Source organism: Sus scrofa, chromosome 10 (genome assembly GCF_000003025.6).
Source record: "Sus scrofa isolate TJ Tabasco breed Duroc chromosome 10, Sscrofa11.1, whole genome shotgun sequence".
NCBI lineage: Eukaryota > Metazoa > Chordata > Mammalia > Artiodactyla > Suidae > Sus > Sus scrofa.
The window spans coordinates 69,055,782-69,078,819 of NC_010452.4; the positions used below are offsets into that span (position 1 = coordinate 69,055,782).

Below are 23,038 nucleotides of genomic sequence, written 5' to 3' on the forward strand. Positions count from 1 at the left end.
GTTTGGAAGGTCCCTTTTTGAGGGGGTGAAGCTTTGACGAGCATCCTAGTGGTGCATTTGCTGGAAACTGCCTCCAGCAAGTACATGGCCTTTCTCTCTCGTGTGAGAACACATGATGGAAAATGAAAACCTTTTGAAAAACAAAAATGTGGAGTTCCCGTCGTGGCACAGTGGTTAATGAACCCAGCCAGCATCCATGAGCACACAGGTTCAATCCCTGGCCTCGCTCAGTGGGTCAAGGATCTGGCATTGCTGTGAACTGTGGTAGAGGCCACAGATGAGGCTTGGATCCTATGTTGCTCTGGCTGTGGTGTACACCGGTGACTACAGCTCCGATGCCACCTCCAGCCTGGGAACCTCTTGGCCTTAAAAAGACAAAAGACAGACAGACACACAGACACACACACAGACACACACACAGACACACACACACACACACCAAAAAAAAAAAGGAAAGAAAGCCAAGGTGGGGGAAGACAAATATATAAGAAGTGGAGGAATAAGGTGTTGTAAGTGATGGTGAGAAGACCTTTTGCTGTTATGCGTCAAAATATTCATCTAGAAACACTTTCCAGGCAGGACAGCATGTTTTGTTTTGTTTTGTTTTGTTTTTCTTTCAGCAGCTGCCCCTGTGGCATATGGAACCCAGGCAAGGGGTCGAATCAGAGGTGCAGCTGGGGCCTATACTGCAGCTTTCGGCAACACCAGATTCTTAACCCACTGAACTGAGCAAGGCCAGGAATCATACCCTCATCCTCACTGAGGCAACTTCAGGTCCTTAACCCGCTGAGCCACAGCTGAAACTCCCAGGCCAGTGTTTTTAAAAGGGTCTGCTTAGAAACTGCAGTATTTCTACCAAGGCAGTGAAGTGATATTTTTCCCGCTGATGTGATGTTGCATTTTCTTTGTCCTTTGGTCTGGGCTTATCTTTCATAAGTAAGAATCTTTGACTTTGTATTTGTTTAGCTGAAACAATTGTGAATGTGTTGGATTTCAAGAAGGATGTCGGGCTGTGGCACGGAATCCTCACGGTGAGTGCGATGCCCCTTGTCCTGCTGCGTCCTTTGCATGCGCTCCGTCGGATGACGATGTGTGCACAGAGGCTTAGGGAACCCCTTCCTCCCGCATCCCAGAGGGAGTTGCACTGTCAGAGGCTTGAGTCGTCCGCCGATGCAGCCTCGGGAAGCCGGCACACCAGCAGGGCGGTAGAGACTGGCCTGTGTCTTGGGCGCACACACTGAGGCTGCGGCTCAGGCTCGGCGAGGTTCGGTACCTTCCTTCGCTCAGTTGGCACGTAGGATGGCACAGAAATGTTGGTGATGTCTTGCACTTGGGTCACTTTCCCCTCACGTCTGATTTGGCTACAGCCTGCTGGTTTTTTCTTTTGGTAAATCGTTGTTCAGTGGACATTTCAGGGATCAGCTGCCCGTCATGCCACGGGGGAAAGTGCTTTACAGGTGCACCCTTGGCTGAAAATTCAGCGTGAGGTATAGGAGAGGCGGCTCTTTGTTAGTGCCACTTGGGGAGTGATGACCGTTCACAGCTGTGGCACTTTCACTAGAGGAATGACCTTATTATTTAAGACACGCTTAGCACAACTGCTTAGAGTTTTTATGTCTGTTTCATATGTGGTCATTTCCACTCATTTTTTTCTGTTTCTGATGCTGAAACTTTATATCTTTTTTGAAGCTAAAAATTCTAATAGTTTTACATGAAATAAATATAGATGGTGGGGTTTGTTATTTCTTGACAAGCCAGAATTTATTAGAACAAGAGCATGCAGGCATCACACAAACAAAGGTTTGGGGCTCCAGCCCAGCTGACCTCTGTCTGTGACCGTCCGAGTCCTGGTTGCGGAGACGCGGGAGTGTGGCCTCACGCGCGCGCTCAGGGTGCCAGCTGGTGTCCTGGGGAGAGCACGTTTCAGAGCAGAGCCCACGCTGGACCTTGGTCCCCCTTCTGTAGCTGTGACCCTGGGCAAGTCGCCTGCGCCTCTGCCTGAGAATCCTGCATCGCCTGCGTTGCTCTGAACCTTGCTTTTCCGGACTGTCGAGTGGGAAGGATGGCCCTGTGTGGGAAGCACGTGGCCTGGTGTTTAATGAGCTCTTGGCCCATCTGCCTGCTTGGTAACTGTGACAGAGCTGCTGCCACATGGCCAGCAGAGTTCTCTTGTGACACTCTTGCTTTTGAGCGCTCTACGGTAAACCTTGCTGACACAATGCTCTGGGTTACTGCCCCAGGAATCGGCAGCTTCCGAGTCTCTCTTGCTGCCACCTTCTAGAGCAAGGCAGGCCTCTGGTTAGACAGCTCCCCCTCTTCCAGGTCATCTTCTTTATGGTGAAATACACTCCTGCCCCGGCACGGAGTGGGGGGCAACCCAAGGTGAGAGTGTGCATGCAGGCAGCCAGCAGGCTCATTTCTGCGGGAGAGGGAAGCGTGCGGGCATGGTCCTGGGGAGCTTCTGAGCTGGACCAGCACTCTCCAGAGCACCCATGGCTGTTCCTGCCACCTCTGCCCACACCCACAGCAGGGCAGACTGATTCGGGGCGGGGGCCTTGTCTGATGCTCCTCGCAGGGTGGCTTCTTACCTGCCAGTTCTGTGAGTGAAGCCACACACACGTGTGCGTCCCAGCTGCAGCACGTGAGGACTGACCGCTTAGTGAAAGAGTTAGCTTTGATCACCCATTTTATTTTATTTTTATTTTTATAGCTGCACCTGTGGCATGTGGAAATTCTCAAGCTAGGGGTTGAATCGGAGCTGCAGCTGCTGGCCTACACCACAGCCACAGCAATGCCAGATCCCAGCTGCGTCTGCAGCCCACACCACCACTCATGGCAGCACCAGGTCCTTCACCCTCTGAGCCACAACGGGAGCTCCTGGTCACCCATTTTAAAGAAATAAGGCCTCTACGGGTACTGGTCTGCATTAGCCAGGCTCGGTGGAAGACTGGGGGAGTTAAGACAACTTTCCACTGCTCCTTGCATTTCAGAGTAACATTTAATGAAGGCAGTTAATTTTGTGAATAAAATGAGTAGACTACACTATAGAGCATTACGGTTCGAGATTGAAAGGCCTTTCATTCAACTAAAGTTTTTATCAGGGAAGTATTTGGACCTTAATTCTTTCATCATATCAGCAAAAGCGGGAGTTGGAAGGACTAGACAGCCTTTGCGAAGTCCCCTCCACAGAGTGGTCTTAAAGGCCCGTTCGGAGCGCGACGCCCACGCAGGTCCCTGCTCCCTGGCCAGGGAGCGCCTGGCGGTGGCCGAGCCCGGCCGAGGTGCTCCGCGCTCACCCCCCGCGCCTTGTGCTTCCAGAGCGTCATGAACATGATGCACGTGATCAGCATCCCGTACTCGCTGATGAAGGTGAACCCGCTCTCCTGGATCCAGAAGGTCTGCCAGTACAAAGGTGGGTCGCAGGCGTGCCCCCAGCGTCGCGCTGCCCGGTGGCACAGGTGGTGACTCTCTTCCCCTGCTTCTCCCTCAGCGAAAGTGGCCTGCGTCAAGTCCAGGGACATGCACTGGGCGTTGGTGGCTCACAGGGATCAGAGGGACATCAACCTCTCCTCCCTCCGGATGCTGATAGTGGCTGATGGCGCCAATCCCTGTGAGTGAGGCCGTGGAGCTTTCCTTCTAGTCTTTACCTCAGTGAATGAATTGTCTTCAAGTTGAAACCCAAGCAGTATTTCTCACCATAGCCCAAGGGCGGTGGGGCCTGATGGTCCAGACACAGCCCTGGGCCTGAGTCCTGGCTCTTCCCCTTCTTCGTTGTGAAGAGAACAGGGGAAGATATTTCTTTTTCTTTTAGCTGCAAGATGGTACCCAAATCATCAGATTTTATGAGGATTAAATGAAATAATCCCTGTGCACAGTTCCTTGGCATGCAATAAGTGCTCAAAAAACGTCACTCATTATTTTATGGTCCATAGTAGTTTCATGGATCAGAAAATCAATTGCCATCTTTAATGTAATTTCATTATCAATTCCGGTAGCAGAATTTACCTAGGTGAAATAATTGAGCAGTTCCACAGAAGACCATTAATATGCTTTGAGAAAGATTTCAGTCCGTTGAAACAAAAACCCAGCCAGTCTATTTTTTACGGGAAGCGTATATAAGCCAGAAGCAAAGTGAATGAATGACAGTGAACGGATGAAAGCACATTTGTTTCTGACCACACTTGCAAACTCCGCATGTATATATTTGTAAATTAAAGCAGCGAATGCTTTCTTTAAGAACATCTGATATGCAAACGTAGACTTCAAACAGGTAACCTTATATTAGTGTTATAAAAGCTTCTCCATTTACGAACTAACTTCGTAAATTGTGGGCTATTGAATACACAGTTGTTATGCAGTGACTCTGCAGCGTGAAATGTTTTGTAGGAAGCAAGGTAAACTGGTTTAGCTGAGAGGCTCCTAGTAATTGCACCTTGACCTCATCACGCGTGTTACTACAGAGGAATGTTTTCTTCATTTAGCTGGGTTTAGATTTACTCCCTCTTGCAATATGAAAATGGCAGAACACGCCTCAGAAAATTGGTCCCATTAGGTCCATCAGTCAGCAAAAATGTCTTAAGTGTAGAAGTGGCATTTTTTAAATTCTTGAGTTTGTAGTTTGAGAATAATATTATCTTTCATTGTGACGTAAATAGTAGTATTTTCACATCTGCCCACCTCCACGTGAACCCAAGTCCTAACTGCAAATGCATTCTTCTGTCTCTTGGGATGTTTTTAATCCCTCCCATTGCACGCACTGTCTGATTCTGGTCCCCTCTTGCCCTCCAGGGTCAATTTCTTCCTGCGACGCATTTCTCAATGTCTTCCAAAGCAAAGGCCTGCGCCAGGAGGTCATCTGTCCCTGTGCCAGCTCACCAGAGGCGCTGACTGTGGCCATTCGGAGGTACCGGCTGTGTTAACTGGAGTGGGGGGCCTGGGATGGGGTCTCCTCCAGCAGCTGTGGAGACCTGGCAGTCATCGCAGCTGGTCTTAGTGCGGGTGAGGTTTTATCCTTGTTTATGCTGGAACGGGTTCTCGTAAATAGTCTAGTTTCGATCGTTAGGACAGGTGTCTCCCTGGAGAGTCATGCAACTCCCGAGCACGTGGGAGTCTGCCTGCAGGTGACTCACATTTGCATTTGCCATGTCAGGCTCAGGTTTCACGTGAGGGTGGAACAGAGTCAGTGTTGGATGAAGGGAAATTTTTGTGGCCACCGCTGTGCCCTTTGACGTGGTTTCTGGGTCATCTGCATGTTCTGCCCTCTGCAGTACTGCACACGCTCTACTCCAAAAACACTGGTTTTCTGAGCCTTGAAGCTCTTCGTCAGGCATACCAGAGCCGTCTTGGGCCTGCGGTCTCTGCCACTCGGGCCTGGGCTTCCCGGGCTCTTGACAAGGCCAGCACAGCGCTCTTGGTCCCGGGCCATGCTGGCATCACCGCCTGTGTCAGAGCCATCAGCGCTTATCAGGGACGGGCTGCGCTTATGGCTCACCCTGCCCAGAGTGGGAGGGGCTGGAAGGGCCTGTCATCGGCAGCTCCCAGTTATCCACCGGACACGAAGAAGGAAGGTCTGTATCCTCCAGACGTCTGCAGCCTGTGCATGACTTAGTCAGCATCTTTGGGTTCTGTCTGCGAGTGGGTTTTACTTTGTGTCGCACCGCTGTGCACCAGAGAGAAACCTTCGGATGCTTTCAGGTGTTTGTTAATGTGAAATTGACCAGATCGCCTGGTTAATTGAATTTCTCGCCAGGTTGAGAAATTGAAAATTTTTTAAGTGTCAGAAGCAGCTTTTAATTTTGATTGAACCAAAAATGAAAAGTCTGTGACGTAATTTAAATTGATGAGGAAATATGGCACCATTAACCAGAATCCAGTCTTCATTTTTTAAAGTGTGGCATTGTCGCCCCCAAAACAGAAGGTTTGCCACAAATCTTCTGACGTTTATGCTTGACCTCAGAGTACAGGACGCATCAGGGTTGCAGGACCAGGTTTGCCACGAAGATGCTTTGCAGGGATCAGTGTTCAAGCTGGCGTCAGTTGGACTGTAAGGAGACCAGCCTCCAGCAGTGCGGTGGGGCCAGGGTCCTGGTTGCCCTGCCTGCTCGTGGCTGGTCCCGTGACCCGGGGCACCTCACTTTCCGCCAGCAACTCAGTTTCCTCTGTCAAGAAGCGAGGCGCTTGGACTCGGCTGTCTCTCAATTCCCCTCTACCTACAAATTCATAGAATGAGTGATTCACGCATGTAGAAAATCCGGAGTTCTTGTGATCAAATGATTTGTTCATTTGCTTTTCCTAAAAGTGTGTTCTCTGTACCCTTTACATAATATAGGTTATGCCCGGTTGACTGGCAGAAGGTGAAAGAGGCAGCAGAGCGTTTTTAATTGTTTCTCTAGACATCTTTGAAAATCTTTTTTTTAATCTTTCTTTAGAAAGATTAAAAATTTATTATCAAAACCAGACAAATTAGGGGCTGGTACTTAGTGTATCTCGTGGGGCCTATGAGACACTTCTGTACCCACTAGCTCCCAGCCTGCTCCTTGGCGACAGACGATGGGCCGGCCACAAGCCAGGCCTGCTGCCTGTCTCCCACGCTCTCCGTGCCTCTGGACCTGGTGCACCTCAGAGCCCTCGCCACTGTTGCCCAAAGCAGGACGGGCCCATGGGCACAGGTGACAGAAATACCTTGTGGGTCTCCAGCCCATAGCGTGCCATGGCTGGTGACACTGGCATTGGTGGGGAGAGGGCATTGGGGAGGCGCTGGGATCTTCATCACACATCTCAGGTGTGAGACTGTCCCCCAGAGAGACTGAGAGCTGTCCCCCTGCCGGTGCCCTGCTGGGCTCATGAGCTTGTGTTACGTGTTCTGAGCGGTGCTCACGGTGCAAGAAGGGAAGCAGCCCATGTTTCCGCCTGGGCTCACCACCTGTGGCACTTGGGTGGCACAGTCTCACATAGTTTGTTTGAATGCAGCTTGTATTTCTGAAGTTGAACTTGTTAATAGTTCACTGGGTTGAAAGGGAAAAGCTTTGTGATTAAAGACAAAGTGTCAGTTTCTAATCCCAAACTGGTTTTACCAGAATTAGTTTATAATCCTCAAAAATGATACGCACTTTGCTTGCACGTAAGCATTCAGCCCTTGTGTTTGACAAGTCCAGCAAGACCTGCTGGGTCCTTCTGCTCAGGGTCACCCTCCTGCAGGCCAGACCAGGCACCTGGTGCCATGAAGCCATCGCCACGGGGAGCTATAGCAGCCAGAAACAGTTCACTGTCATAATTTCTTAAAATTTAGAACATCCAGGGAGGAGTTCCCGCCATGGCTCAGCAGAAACAAGCCATCTGACTGGTATCCATGAGGACGCAGGTGCAGGACGTCTCTTCCCGGGCTTCCTGCTCCTTAAAAGAATGTGCTGTAGGCGTTTGTTCTTTTGTTTGCACCTCTTCCTCTCCTTTCCAGCCTGTCTCTGGTTCCATGTTGTTTTTTCACAACTCAGCAAATGTGTGTTTTTTTAGTTTTACTGAAGTATAGTTGATTTACCATATTGTAATAATTTCTGCTCCACAGCAAAGTGATTCAGTTACACCTACGTGCATCCATTCTTTTTCCGATTCTTTTCCCATATAGATCTTCACAGGAGGGTTTCTTTTGGGGACCCAGGGAATCCTGTGGGGCTTGAGCACTCAGGGAGTGCATGGAAATCGTGCCAGGACCCAGGAGGTTCTTCCTGCATCCCACATGGATATATTTCTCCAGGACTCTTTCCATTCGTGTGGCAGATGGTAGCCCCAGAGTCTTGCTCTCCATCTCCTTCCAGAACCGGGCTGTTACTCTGCCTCGAGCCCAGATTCCTGGAGGAGAGGCTCTGATTGGTGAGGCTGGTCCAGTCAGCTGCTACCATGGTGGGGGTGGGGTAGGGTATATGTGAAGGCACTGCTGCTGGCACCCTCCTGGGCAAGGGGCAGCCTAGAGAAGTAGGGGAGACTTGATCCACCGAGTGGGTGAGGTTAGCCAGGACAGGTGTCTTGCCAACATTTCTTCCATTCTGGGGGGAAACCAGGCAGAAATACCTCTCTTGGCTGGTGTTCAGCAAATGTTGAAAAATCCAGATTTTTGAATCTGTAGATTGCCATGGGTAGTGTGGTCATTTTAATATTTAATACTGATTCTTCCAATCCAAGAACACAGTATGTCTTTCTATCTGTGTTGTCTTCAGTTTCTTTCATCAGTATCTTATAGTTTTGGGAGTACTAGTCTTTTGCCTCCTTAGGTAGGTTTCTTCCTAGGTATTGTATTCTTTTTAATGTGATGATAAATGGCATTATTTCCTTAATTTCTCTTTCTGACATTTCGTTGTTAGTGTATAGAAGTGCAACAAATTTCTGTATATAAATTTTGTAATGAGATCGTTGTCAAATTACTGATGACATTTTTCATAGAACTGGAACAAATAATCTTAAAATTTGCATGGAACACAAAGGATCCCAAATAGCCAAAGCAATCTTGCAAAAGAACAACAGAGCTGGAGGAATCAGGCTCCCTGACTTTAGAGTACAGAGCCACAGTAATCAGAACAGTACGGTACTGGCACAAAACCAGACACAGGATAGAAAGCCCAGAAATAAATCCATGCACTTACTGTCCATTTGCAGCAAAGGAGGCAACAATATACAGGGGGAAAGACAGCCTCTTCCATAAGTGGTGCTGGGAGAAGTGGACAGGTGCATGTAAAGAATGAAATTAGAACATTCTCTAACACTATGTACAAAAATAAACTAAAAAATGAATTAAAGACCTACATATATATATCTAAAAAAAATACGTATGTACACACCCTCCCCCCGAATCACTTTGCTGTACACCTTGAAGCTAACACAACAATTTTAAAAAGAAAAGAAAAATCTGAATTTTTTAAAGCAGAGAAGTTAAGTTGTGATCACTTACTTCATAAAAATGATTATTCACTTTTGGGGAGACATACCAGGATTCTTTTCAACTTAGTTTCTTTTTAATTTGAAGATCCACTGCGGGTTTGAACGCAGAGCCAGCAGAGCTGCAGAGCAGTCTCCTCAGGCTGCTCCGGGCTGGTCCTTCCTGAGTGGATGCCAGGCTTGATGGGTTGGCGCCTGTGGCCAAAACAACCATTAAGTATCTTGACGTCACCCCTCTTGGAAGCACCAGAACACCTACGTGAAAGGGGGCTGCTGGAAGGGTCGGCGTGCGCAGAGTTGATGGTCACCTCAGCTGTCCTGCTCGTGAGCGTCAGGGCGCGGAGGTGATCCGCAGAGCTGGCAGCTCCTTGGTGTGCTGTCCCGGCTGGGACTGGCCGCCCGCATCACCCCCAGCAGCATTCCCCTAAGAGAAGATGCTTCCCGGGAGGAAAGGAAGGGGCTCACCACAGGACGTGGGAGCTTTTTAAGAACCGGAGTTGGAGAGCTTGCCGGAACCAGGACAGGTGGCGTGCCCACCCGCAGGCCTCTGTCGTTCCTCACGCGGCCGAGCGCTCAGCCGACGCCCCTTCCCTGGTCCTCGAGTCGGTCCTGACCCCCGTCGCTGCAGCCACATGTTGGCTGTTCACCTGCCCGCGTTCCTAGGCTGCGAAGGCCGCTCTGCGGGGTCCTGAGGTCCCAGAGGAGTCCTCCCTGAGTCATGCGCGTGTGACACCCAGGAGCACGCGGTCGTCTTGGAGTGGCACCTGGACGTTGCCAGACAGGTGCAGGGCGCTCTCGGCCGTTACTTCATCTGCAGTGTCTGAGGACGAGAGGTAGATGTTCTGGAAATTCCTAGGGACTTTTCTCGCTGGGGTTAGTTTCCCCCACCCACCTAGTTTAGCGACGTGGACTTTTTATTTCCTGGGAAAGTGTTAACGGAGAAAACAGTCTTCTGACTTGCTTAATATTCGTGGAAATGCAAATGGGAGCAACAGTGAGGAATGCATTGTGCTCACCGCGCGGGGAACAGTTACGAGGCTGACGGTTGGTGTTGGCACGCATGTGTGGAAACAGGTAAGGCCGAGGGGCGGCTTGGCCCTGAGGTCGCAGGCACGGGTTCCAAGCCGTTCTGAGTACCCCGCCTGGTCTGCTGTGACCTCGGCAGCGCACTTCCTGCCTGTGAGGGGAGAGCAGTCGTGCCTGTCTCAGGTCGCTGTACAGGGCAGGGTGGCTCACACAGAGGATGCTCACAACTGCATCCCAGGCACGCATACGAAAGGTGGGTCTAGTGAGTGAAAAAGTGTTGCTGCTCATACGCTCTTAGTGGAATTGCAGAATGACATGGTCTTTTGGGAAGGTATTCAGGCTTTACTAAAAATTTAAATGTAGGAGTTCCCATTGGGGCACGGTGGAAACGAATTGACTAGTATCCATGAAGATGCGGGTTCGATCCCCGGCCTTGCTCAGTGGGTCGGGGATCCAGCGTTGCCGTGATCTGTGGTGTAGCTTGCAGACACAGCTTGGATCCCGTGTTGCTGTGGCTGTGGACAGGCCAGCAGCTGTAGCTCCGATTTGACCCCTAGCCTGGGGACCTCCCTAAAAAACAAATATAAAGAAAAAGTTTAAATGTATATGCTTTTTGATTTCTCCCTTCCCTTTCTAGATACGTGTCTTACAGAGATATTTCCAAATGCATAAAAATTAAATGAAATAAAATAAACATATATTCATATTACTGAACGCCATCTAATCATTAATACAGGTCAATTCATTGGTATGTCCAGTACACATACGGTATGTGTTTAACATGCGCACAGTGGGAAGACGTACAAGATTCTTGGTGAAAAAAAGCACGTTGCAGAAGAATACATATAGTGTGGTCCTACTTTTCTTTGTAGCTAAATAGATGTGGGTGTGCACATACCTCATAGGAAAATGCATACTAAAGAAGCCGGGACTTGGACGTTCCTGTGTGGCACAGTGGGTTAAGGATCCAGTGTTGCCATAGCCGTGGCACAGGCCGCAGCTGAGTTCGGGTTCAATCCTTGGTCTGGGAACTTCCATATGCCATGGTTGCAGCCAAAAAAAACCCAAACAAACAGACCGGCGCTTGATGTTTAAAGTGTGGGTGACGGCTGCCTGGGGAGGGAGTGGCTGGAGTACGTGCGCCTCTTGCGCCTTCGTGTGGACAAGTGTTTGGCTTGTCCACACGAAGGATGTGCTCACGTGCTGCTCGTTCATGCCACTGTTCTAAAACTCCAGGGAAAGAGACCCTCCAGTGAACTAAGCGTGGTCTATTAGACCAGAGGCAGGCAAGGTACTGGGGGAAGTGGGGCGGGGGGGCTCTGCGTGGGTCTGCAACCGAGTCAGTGTTGCTGTGCCTTGGCTTTCTAATCTGTCAAATGGGAGGCTGGTAGGTTCGCTGTAGTAAGCACGTCGGGGTGTGGAGAGCTCAGCCGAGCACAGCCGCCTCATCTGGAGGGCGCAGTCGGCACAGCGGGTCCAGCCGGAAAGCCGTGGGACAGGGCGGGAAGCGCCATCGTCCGCGGTGAGGTGGGGCAGCAGGGCCGTGTGTTCTGTGCCCGGGAATTCAGGTGCTTCTCTACTCCGTGTTGCATGTATTTTGCAAATCCGCAAAGAGAAAAACCCAGGGGTCTGAGGATCTCTGCCTGGCTGGGGACTTAGTGTAAACATGGCTTCGATTCAGTAACGTGCGACTGGTGCTGTTGGTTTAGCTGAGCAGACGTGGTCTTCCGTAACGACCATTTCACGGAAGTGGTTGAAAACTTCTTGCAACAAGTGTAGCTCATGTTTTTACGGTGCTTCAGTATTGATTCTCACTATCATTCAACGTAGGAAGGTGGGTCTTGTCACTAGGACAGGCCGTACACTGTCGGGTTGCGAAGGAACGTCTCCCTCCTGGCTTCTCCTGCGCGGTGGTCCCCGGTCACCATACACTAGTTCTTATCCTCCCAGGCTTGGGAGTGTCTTGGCTGGTCCGGCATTTTGCTTTTAAGTGTTACCGCTCGGAGTAGTCGTTTGCTAGGGCTGTTACTACTCTGAGTGTTCATTAACAGAGGGCCTCAGACCGGGTACCTTTAAATAGCAGGACTCTGTCCTCACAGTTCTCAGTCTAGAAGTCCGGAGTGCAGGCCCGGGCCCTTCTGTGGGCTCTGAGGGGAGCCATTCAGGCCTGTCTGGCTGCAGGTGCCTCTCCCACGCCTGCCCATGTCACACGGCCTTCTGCCTGTGTCTGTACCTCCTTTCTCTTCTTACAGGGACACCCCCTTCTCATCCCGGTTCCATTGCAAAGACCCTATTTCCCAGTAGGGTCACTTTCAAGGTTCAGGGGTTAGGACCGGGACATGTCTTTTGTGGGGGGACACCGTTCAACCCACAGCAGATACTCAGGCTTATGATCTCTGACCTCACCTGGGGTCTCGACCAAGGATGAGGGTAAGAGTCCTGGCAGCAGAGGGTTCCTGCAGGGCTCCCCGACCTTCATTCCCAGCTATTGATTTGTTGGGGTCTTTGGAAAAGAAAAGGCCAGGAGATGAGTAGAGACTCCGGAGTAGTTTCTCTTTTTGACGGTTACAGACGGAAGAGTTCTGTTTTCAGACTCTTACGCTTCTTTATATTTTTTTCAACTTAGAATTGGATTTTATTTTATATTTCCATGAGCAGTTTTCAGTCTAATTTTTCTTGAATCACAGCTGCCTTTATAGTTCAAAATTTTTTTTAATTTCATTGAAGTATGGTTGATTTACAGCGTTGTGTTAATTTCTTCTGTACAGCCAAATGAGCCCGTTGTGTACACACACACACACACACACACTCACACACTCTTCTTCGTATTTTTACTGTTATCCCGTTTGTCACGGGAGAGCGACCGTAGTTCCCTGTCTCTGCAGTGGGCCATGTTGCTCACCCATTCTCTGTGTAAGGGTTTGCCTCTGCGAATCCCAAACTCCCAATCCTTCCCTTCCTTACCCCCCACAGCCACAAGCATGTTCTCTCTCTGTATTTTTTATTGAGATATAATTGACACATAACATATGCTTCTTTTTAAAAATACACCAGTTGCTTGATTCAAATGAAATCTCTTTTTGCAAAATTGTTTTTGTTTTGTTTTGAAGGCTGTGCCCTGGGAGATATGGAAATTCCTTGTCCAGGGGTTGAATTAGAGCTGCAGCTGCTGGCCTACACCACAGCCACAGCAACACCAAATCCTCAACCCACTGAGTGAGGTCAGGGATCTAACCTATATCCTCATGGAAACTAGTTGGGCTCTTTACCAACCAGCCACAGCAGGAACTCCTCTTCTTGCAAATTTTAACTTTTATGGCTTCATTATAGACCTTCATTATATTATTTATTTATTTGTCTTTTTGCCTTTTCTAGGGCCGCTCCCACGGCACATGGAGGTTCCCAGGCTAGGGGTCCAATCAGAGCTGTAGCCGCTGGCCTTCGCCACAGCTACAGCAATGCAGGATCCAAGCCTCCTCTGCGACCTACACCACAGCTCACAGCAATGTCGGATCCTTAACCCACTGAGCAAGACCAGGAATCGAACCTGCAACCTCATGGTTCCTAGTCAGATTCGTTAACCACTGAGCCACGATGGGAACTCTAACCTTCATTATATTTTTAAGCTATACAGCAAACTTCTGTTTACAGTCCCTGTATTAGACCCTGAAACCCCATTAAGCATCTGCATATGGAAAATTACAGAAACGAACGTGAGGTTTACCTTAATTGTACGCTCCCACTTTGCTCACATCGAAGAATCTTTAGTTTTCGGGGGTAAAACCCTTGATCCCGGCGGTGTTTTCTTTGTTCATGGAATTGCTCAGCGGCTGTTTGTTGCCGTACTTCTCCAGGGGCGGGGCAGCCCTCCTGCCCCAGGACGTGCAGGCTGTGATGGGGAGGCGTGTGCAGAGTTAGACGGCGCCTGCCCAGGAGACAGGAGGAGGGGTGCTGCTTTGTGGGGGTGCGGAGCAGTCACATGTTGGAGAGGAAGCCCTGCGGCTGTCTGCCAGAACAGCTCGAAGGGGCCAGAGCAAGGCCCGAGCCCCCAGGGAGCGGGCCGAGGCTTCGGGGAGTCAGAGGAGGCGAGGTGGGGGTGGCGGCTGTTCCTCCCGCCCTCCAGCTGGGCCCTCCCCCAGGTGCTCGCAGTTCTGACACATGCAGCTGAGCGCGGGAGCCTCCGCGTGCGGTCCCGTCTGACCCGGAGGCCGACTCTCTCCTCACTGCTGTCATCTTCTGGGGGATGGGACTCTCCTCCTCAGCCGCTTTCAAACCTGGGAGATCCGACCTTGCAGAGAGGGGGCGGCGGGAGGAGGAGACGGCCCGTCCATGGCGGATGGGCGCAGGGAAGGTGCGGACAGGGGCACTGCCGAGTCTTCGCGTCTTGGGAACCGGGAGGGAGAACGAGCAGACGTTAGGGCCGTCCCAGCAGAGAAAACGGAGGCTGAGAACAGCAGCACCACGCGGCAGCCGGGCCTGCCGTCCGAAGCCTCCGGACCCAGAGGTGCGGCCTGGGTGTGTGCAGCACATGGACTCATGGGTCTGTGGCGGGGCAGCTGACGTGCTTCTGATCAGACACAAACTGCCGTTGCAGGCCCACTGACGACAGCAACCAGCCCCCAGGCCGCGGCGTCCTCTCCATGCACGGGCTGACCTACGGCGTCATCCGGGTGGACTCAGAGGAGAAGCTGTCTGTGCTCACCGTGCAGGACGTCGGCCTCGTGATGCCTGGAGGTGAGGGTGGGCCCTGGGCGCAGGTGGTTCAGGCGTCCAACTCGGACCCCAGCCAGGCCGATGGACTGGCCACCTCCCCTGCTGGCCCAGCCGGCGTCCCCATGCCCTGAACCGTGGGCGCACCCACTGCAGCCTGACTGCTGCTCTCGTCACGTGTCTGCCAAGCTTCAGCACAGGATGGGCAGTGCCACTGCCTCTCCTGGTAAACGAAAACCTAGGCTGTGTCCAGGGCTGAGGAAGGGCCTCTCTGTGTTGCATGCACCCCAGGACCCAGGAGGCACCCGCTGCGTCTGTAGACAGACCTGTGCAGGTCAGTCTCCCGTTGCCCATCCTGGCGCCGTGGGCAGATCCGTGGCACAGGAGCCCTTTAAGTCACAGCGATGGGCTCCAGGTTTCGTACAGACCAGCCCCCAACTGCGGAGCTGGCCTTGCTGAGCCCTCCTGCCTCTCCACCCTGGCCCTGCCTGTGCCCTCGCTAGGGCAGGACTGTGCTGACAGGAGGGGCCCTGGTCCCCTGGCCCTGCCTCCCGCAGTGCTGTCCCCCAGGGAGTGGGCTCTCTTTCCTGGGGCCGCTTTTCTTCCATGCCCTGGGCGTCTTGCCTCGCTGGGGCCGGGCTCAGCCAGGCCCGTGTGCTCAGCACTGCTTCAGCTTCAGCCAGGCCTCCTGGCTCCATTCCTTTCTTGTTTTTAAAAAACAAGGGGTCTTTTTGTTTGTTTTGGCCGCCCTGCAGCTTATGGAGCTCCTGGGCCAGGTATCAGCTCTGAGCCGCCGCTACAAACTAAGCCACAGCTGCAGCAACGCTGGATCTGTCATCCACTGTACCAGACCAGGGATCAAACCCATGTCCCAGAGCTGCCAAGATGCTGCCAATCCCATTGCACCATAGCGGGAGCCCCTAAAAAACAATTAGTGGAATTCCCTTGTGCAGCGGGTTACGGATTACCATTGTCACAGCAGCAGCCCAGGTCACTGCTGTGGCATGGGTTCAATCCCTGGCCCAGGAACTTCCACCTGGTGTGGGTGTGGCTAAAAAATTTCTTTAAAAAACCCAAACATTTATTTTTCAAATAAGTAATAGATTCCCCATAGTTCCAACCTCAGTAGATCAGAAGGTTGTCCAGTGAAAAACCTTTCCAGCCAGTGGAGGCAGCTGCAGAAGAGGGAGGTGTGCAGAGCTGCAGACACAGGCACATGGGCCGGCATGCACTCACGAATCCTTTGTCCTATTCTTAAAAAAATTTTCAGTAACAGTAGAACCCTGCAGGCCTCCTTGGGTCTTGAGTCTTGAAGCGCATGAAGAGCTCACGCATTCCTTCCCAGGCTGAGAAGTATCCCCGCCCTCCCACTGCGTGACCCCCTGCCCTTCACTGCTGCTGGGTGGGTGGTGCAGTGAGTAACCTGTCTGCGCTGCAGTCGGCACACGGGCTCGAAAGAGCTGCAGGGAGAGGTCTAGAGACCGCGTGCAGGGCACCTGGCCGAAGGGCTGACACCCCTTCCTCCCCACTGTAGCTTGACTTGGGGTTTGTTTTTTTTGTTTGTTTGTTTGTTTGTTTGTTTTTGTCTTTTTGTCTTTTTAGGGCCACACCCGCAGCATGTGGAGGGTCCCAGGCTAGGGGTCCATTCAGAGCTGTAGCCGCCAGCCTACACCACAGCCACAGCAATTCGGGATCAAAGACGCATCTGTGACCTACACCACAGCTCACGGCAACACCAAATCCTTAACCCACTGAGTGAGGCCAGGGATGAAACCCGAGTCCTCATGGACGCTAGTCAGGTTCGTTAACCGCTGAGCCACGATGGGAACTCTGAATTTCAGACTTTGTGATTTTCATCAATCCGATGGGTGAAGACTATTGCGGTGTCATTTTAACTTGAACTTTTCCTGCCGCGAGTGAGCTGCACCGCACGTCTTCCCGCATCTCCTCCAGCTCTGTGTTGAGGTCCAGCCTCCCATCCCCGTTGCCAACCTGGGGCTGACGGGGAGGCCTCGTTTGCTCTTTGCAGGCAGCTCACCACGCGCACCCTCCACCTCCCGGAAGCACAGCTCCCGGCCCCTGCGGCACGTGCTCACGTGCTCTGCGGGGCCACGGATGGGAGAATTACAGCACCCGGCCTCCTCTGAAGGCCCAGACACGGAATTTGAGATCAGAGATCGAGATTCCCATGGGATGTGCGAGGCTTTCTGTTTAGGAGAGCTTGGGAGGGAGTTCCTGCTGTGGCGCAGCAAGCTAAGGATCTGGCATTGTCTCTGCCATGGCCCCTGTTCAATCCCCGGCCCAGCACTGTGGGTTAAGGATCTGGTGGTGTTGTGGCTGTGGCGTAGGTGGCAGCTGCAGCTCAGATTCGATCCCTGGCCTGGGAACTTCCATATGCCATGGGCGTGGCTGAAGAAGAAAAAAATAAAAAATAATTTTAAACAAGTAGAAAAGCTTGGGAGACTATCGAGCAAGTATTTTGTGCTCAGTGGTTTGAGCGTTGAGCCCTCATCCTGGAGGCTGTGTGCACTCACTGGTCGATGATGTGCTGTGTGGCAGTGACTCCTAGTGTCACCCTCATGTCTTGGTGGCAAAAGGAATCACTCCCCTTAAGTACGATTTACACACTAACAGTAAAGCATTGCAATTATTTACCAACGTCGGGACGATGCAGTTGGATGTTTCCGTGGTCCACAAGCACCTGGCTCACTTCCGGGTACAGGTTTGCTGCAGATTCTGCTTCTGCTCATCTGCGCTCTTCTCACATCTGTTCATTTCTTTCCTCCGGTGCCTGCCCGTGCCCCTCTCTCGTGCCGCCTGTTGTGCGCTCAGCCGTCATGTGCTCAGTGAAGCCCGACGGGGTCCCCCAGCTGTGCAGGACGGACGAGGTCGGGGAGCTCTGCGTGTGTGCGGTTGCAACGGGCACGTCCTATTACGGCCTCTCGGGTATGACCAAGAACACCTTCGAGGTAGGTGGGAGCAGAGCTCGCGCAGCCAGCCAGCGCCAGCGCCAGCTACGGGAGCAGATGGGAAGGAGGAGGTGGCCGTTTCTCCGTGGAGAGTCTCCACAGCAAGGCAGAGGGTTGCGCTTTCTCCTGCCGTTTTTATAGTTTTCAGTAAATCTGGCTTAACAGCCTTGTTTTCACCTCATAACCGGAGCTGAAAAAGAGCTCCCGAGTGTCTTTAAAAGGGCTTTTTGTATTGCTGTTTCCACTCATTTACTGAGGGCCCAGCAGACGGGGGGTGGCTGGGGTACGAGCACAGCGTGCATGGCCTCTCGGAGGAGCAGCGGGCCCCTCAGGGCCTGCCGGCCTCGGCCAGCCGTGACCCGGTGTGAACACACACACACACTGCAGCCCGTATGTGTGGCATGCAGTTAGCACACACATCCCTGGTCTCAGAAGTTGTGTCTTTTCAGCAAGCGTGCCTAACCTGGAGAGGAGCGCACTTCGACCAAGTGTACCTGTGCAAATGGGACTCGGGAGGGGCGGGGGGGGTAAATTTCTTAACATGTAGAACTGCAGATGTGAGCACGTGACGTGGTACCTGGTACAGGCAGCTTTGTCCATGTGGATTCAGGGTTCAAAATGCCCTGAAGCTGAGCCAGACACAGTCTACACACAGCTCATCCCCTTGCCCTCACGACGTGTCTATCAGGGTGGCAGAAACTAGGGGTCACGGTTTGAAGTCATGGTGCTTCGTCTGCATTTTTCTTTTCCGTGTATGTCCAGTAAGGAAAAAGAGCATTTTAATGAGCAAGGATCCTTTTACAACTGACAGATGTGATTTAAAACACGCCCTGCTCCTCTGCTCCTGTTTGTGCTGTGGTTTTAAGAGCAGAATTAACCGTGTTTATTAGGCTTACTGCGGTCCTCTTAAGAGAGGCCTGTGGGGACGAGCCGTGAGCCAGTGGGAGGGTGCTGCCCACAGGCTGCCCACGGGCTGCGGCTGCCTGGACCTGGGCCACTCGGGCTGGGTTCAGGTGCAGAGACCCGGCTGGACGGGAGCAGGTCCAGTGGGTGGGTCCAAGGAGGAGGGTGACGGACGGGGACCGGCGGACACTCAGCGCTCCTTGCCCCCAGGTGTTCCCAGTGACGGGCTCGGGGGCCCCAGTCAGCGAGTACCCCTTCGTGAGGACGGGCCTGCTGGGTTTTGTCGGCCCCGGGGGGCTGGTCTTCGTGGTGGGCAAGATGGATGGGCTCATGGTGGTCAGCGGACGCAGACACAACGCCGACGACATCGTAGCCACCGCCCTGGCCGTGGAGCCCATGAAGTTCGTCTACAGGGGAAGGTGAGCTCTCTGCAGTTGGCCCTCTTCTCTGCAGACCACGCTTGTTGTACACACCGCAAAAACTAAAACTCATGGGGCTCTGTGTCCTCTTCTGTAAAAAGTGGACCTGGACTCGGTGCCTTCTGAGCTTCCCTGCAGCTCTGAATGTCCAGTTTTATGGAAATTTCCTGAGCCTGATAAATGTATTTTCACGGACTTCTCCAAGTTAAATAAGAATGTCCATTTGAAAACCTTATTTTTAACAAGCTAACTACACAGAAAAGAGCCGAGCATTTCTCTTGCTGCAGTTCATCCACCCAGAGGCCACGCTTGAGCCACAAGCTGCCCAGGATATGGCTCCTGTGGGCTCTGTACCTGGTGGGGCCCCAGCCCCTGCTGGGCACACGGCCAGCACCGACCACGGCCCCTGGGCGGGGAGTCCTCGCTGCTTGAGATCTTCCTCGGGTTTCCAGGCTGGTGGCAGGGGGGACTGCGAAGCTTGCTATTGGGTGTGGTGCAGCCACTTTCGTGGAGTCCAGTCACCAGCCCCTGCACTTCCGTGAGGCAGACACGGCCAGCAGGACACCGTCAGCTCCCGGGCAGCAAGTTTCTGCTGACGGGGAGACTGCGGCTTCAGAGGCCCAAACTCCCCATGCGAATTGTGGGGCTCGCTGCATTTTAGCACGCACGAGTGTTTCCATCGCCCCCGAGGCACGAAGCCCGTCACCCAGAGTCCTGGGTGGCCTCCACAGGGCACGTGGGCAGTTTGCCCTCCGGCCTCGCCAGCCTTCTCCCCAAAGGCACGCTCACCTTGCCGAGGACAGGCGCGGCCTTCACCAGCTGGGGTCGGCGCTGGGATGCTCTGTGCGTGGCTGTCAGCAGCTGCAGAGCCCCCGGCAGCGGGCCAGGCCTCCATGCGCCTCCAGCCTGTGCTCACCACGCTGCCGTCTGTCCCCACAGAATAGCTGTGTTCTCCGTGACCGTCCTGCACGACGAGAGGATAGTGATTGTGGCCGAGCAGAGGCCGGACTCCACGGAGGAGGACAGCTTCCAGTGGATGAGCAGGGTGCTCCAGGTAGTGCTCCCCTGCCTCCCTGGGCGGCACCCTGTGCTCCTAGGGCTCGCCGTCTGTTGCAGGGAGCAGCCGAGCAGAGCAAGGGCAGGCCTCCAGGCGTCGTGGCGCTGGCCCCTCGGTCCTGAGCCACAGCGCAGGTGTCGTCACCTCCCTGAGAGCATGCTTTCCTTTCTCAAATGTCCCCTCTTGTGCACGTGGTGGTCCACAAGTGCTTGCGCCGCTCAGTCCGGTGAGCCGCCCTCTGAGCTCGGCACCCCCGCGGGGAGCCCGGCTCGTGCCGCCTGCGCCTCCGTGGGCTGTGCTTGGCCGTCTGAGCATTTGCTCTACGTCTGTTCATACATAGTGCCTCTTTTAACACGATTCCCTCTCATGACTTTGCAGGCAATTGACAGCATACACCAAGTTGGGGTTTATTGTCTGGCCTTGGTTCCAGCAAACACCCTCCCCAAAACCCCGCTCGGGGGGATCCATCTGTCAGAGACGAAGCAGCTTTTCCTGGAGGGCTCGCTTCACCCCTGCAACGTCCTGATGTGTCCTCACACGTGTGTCACCAACCTGCCTAAGCCCCGGCAGAAGCAGCCAGGTACGTCTGGAGGGGGTGCAGGCAGGGGGTGGTCCTGGCCCTGGGGGGGCTCCCATCCCTCGTCACCCTCCCAAGGAAGCAGCCTCCTCATCGGTGGCATCCCGCCCAGCGGGGGATGGGAGGCAGAGTCCCCCCATCCGGGGAACAGGCGTTGGCCGCGCCTGGGCCCAGCACTCCTGGTTTGGGTGTTGGACCGCCCCTGCTGGGTGGTCTCCGGCACAGAGTCTCTCAGGGTCACGGCTGCCTCCCGCGCTGATGCAGACAAGGCTTCCGTACACGTCCTCTGCGGCCCAGCAGCAGGCGCGTGGAAGCCTCTGCGGACCTGAGCGTTTCTACTGATGCGATTGTTAAGATGGCCGTTTGGGGAACACGTAGCGGTCCATTCGTGAACTTGGGCCTCCCAGCAGCTGACTGGTCCTGCTCTTTAGGGCAGCGCGCAGTTCTCAGTGCAGAGAACTTCGTGCAGGAATGTGGAGCGCAAGGAAGCGGCTGTTCTGTCCTGGGGCCACCGGTCTCGATGTGCGGACAGACCTGGGAGGCGGGCAGGCTGGGGTGTTCAGATGACAGCCAGCGCCCAGGCTGCCGTGTCTCCATGTGTCAACTCGTTTCATCCTCACGGGCCCCGAAGTGGGCGCTCTGGTCTCCACCACTTGTGCCTCAGAGGGTTCGGGAACTGACCCAAGGCTCTGGGGCCAGAGGGTGGGAGAGTGAGACCCAGACCTGATGGCCCTTCGTGGGGGAGGTGGTCAGGGGGTGTGGGCCGCAGTGGGCGTGGAGCCAGCCGGCCCCCAGGCCCCCCGGGTGGAGCTCAGGTGAGACGGGGGTGAGCAGCCCTTCCACGTGCAGGGAGGGACCTCGTTCGGTGAAAAGCGTGGATGCTGATGTTCTAAGAAAGTCTAGGGTTTCTCGCAGTCACATTTCGAAAGCGTCTCTGCACCTCCTTAGAAACTTTTTTCTTTCGTTAGGAGAGAAAGGCTGTCAGAATAGGCTGTGTTTGCTTTGCTCGTGTGGAGCGCTGCACGGACTCCGGCCGCAGCTCCGTGTTGCGTCCCTGGCGGACTGGGAGGGGCGTGGGCTGTGCTGGCACAGCCCCCTGTTGTGCAGAGGCCTCCAGCCTCCACGGGTCGGCGGGCGGCCGAGCCCCGCCTCCCCGCTGTCGAGCCCCGCAGTCCATCCGAAGGCGCTTTTCTGTGGAATGTACGAGGTCGTGGGGCTGTTTTCGGTCAAGCCTCCGTGATGCGCGAGAGCACCTGGGAGCAGGTCTTTCCCTGCTTAGAGCGAACTACGTCCCTTTTTAGATGCCAGCCTTGTCTTCTGCATTATACAGGAAAAACCAGGCAGCGGGCCCGGGAGGGCCCCAGGGGCTGGCGGAAGCCTGACCTCCTGTGCCCTTACGGGGCCTCGTTCACCGTTGCCTGCTTGTCACGGTAGTGACCTACTCGAAACCCTGTTCTAACGAGATGTTTCAAAGCCTCAGCCTCGGGAGGATTTGCCCAGAGTCAGCTCCTCGCCCCCGCGGAAGCTCGTGTTGGAAGGAAGCCCGCGTGTGCTTTCCTCACCTGCGTGCCCCTGCTTCTGTCCAGAGATCGGCCCTGCCTCTGTGATGGTGGGGAACCTGGTGTCTGGGAAGAGGATCGCGCAGGCCAGCGGCAGAGACCTGGGCCAGATAGAGGACAACGACCAGGCCCGGAAGGTGAGCCCCGGGAGCCAGACCTCGGCCGGGCCCCTCCCTTGCTGCCCAGACGCCACATCACAGGTGCCCCCGACTCCCAGTTTCCCTCCCCGTCCTCGACGACCCTTCTGCCCGCCTGCCCTCGCAGCCCTGCCAGAGATGTCCGTGCAGTTTTGTAAGGAACACGTGTTTGTCGGGGTGCCCTGCGGTGTGGGACATGTCACAGGGGGAGGTGGTGCAGCCCCCGGACTTTCAGGCCCGAGGTCCCTCTGGGATCCCCGTCCGGTTCCAGCGCCCCCCCCCCCGCGCCCTTGCTCCTAATCCTCCCACCAGCCCGTGTTTGACGGCCGCACTGCCCCCCAGCCATCCAGCCCTGCTGGGCTCCCGGGGGACATGACGGCAGCAGCCACTTAACCGCCTCACAGTACGTTTCTCTCAGTAAAGTGGGTTAAGGCGAGGGTGCGGGTGCTTCCTGTGTCCCGACACGAAGCGGGCGGTCCTCGTGACCGCAGACCGAGTCAGGTGGCACGTGGCCTGTGTGCCGCGCAGCACTGCTGCGTGACCTCAGGGACGACCCTTGTGAAAACAGCATAATCAGAGAGCCCACTTGTGAAAGAGGATAGATCGGGTTCTGTCAGCAGCCCCAGAAATCGCCATTGCCTCTTCCGACAGCCCCGGGAAAAGGGATTTTTTTCTGTGGGTGAGGAGACTGGGCCTCCCACCCTCGGGCAGACGTCCGAAAACTTCCCTAACGGCGCCTTGGCACCAGCCCTTGAC

General features: G+C 54.0%; 1 protein-coding gene across 8 annotated transcripts in view; it reads left to right on the forward strand.

The window, feature by feature from the left end:
* The window catches only part of DIP2C (disco interacting protein 2 homolog C), a 371,728-nt gene that overhangs the window by 285,633 nt on the left and 63,057 nt on the right, over positions 1 to 23,038 (forward strand). For 6 of the 8 annotated variants that reach the window (XM_021065075.1, XM_021065074.1, XM_021065081.1 and 3 more), the window contains 9 exons: positions 967 to 1,031; positions 3,319 to 3,412; positions 3,491 to 3,610; positions 4,789 to 4,903; positions 14,546 to 14,685; positions 17,494 to 17,630; positions 18,744 to 18,952; positions 19,892 to 20,589; positions 22,173 to 22,282. In XM_021065075.1, the coding sequence (XP_020920734.1) occupies positions 967 to 1,031; positions 3,319 to 3,412; positions 3,491 to 3,610; positions 4,789 to 4,903; positions 14,546 to 14,685; positions 17,494 to 17,630; positions 18,744 to 18,952; positions 19,892 to 20,589; positions 22,173 to 22,282 (1,688 nt within the window). The remainder of the gene's footprint in view (positions 1 to 966; positions 1,032 to 3,318; positions 3,413 to 3,490; positions 3,611 to 4,788; positions 4,904 to 14,545; positions 14,686 to 17,493; positions 17,631 to 18,743; positions 18,953 to 19,891; positions 20,590 to 22,172; positions 22,283 to 23,038) is intronic. The other 2 variants (XM_021065077.1, XM_021065079.1) reach the window with 1 other exon arrangement.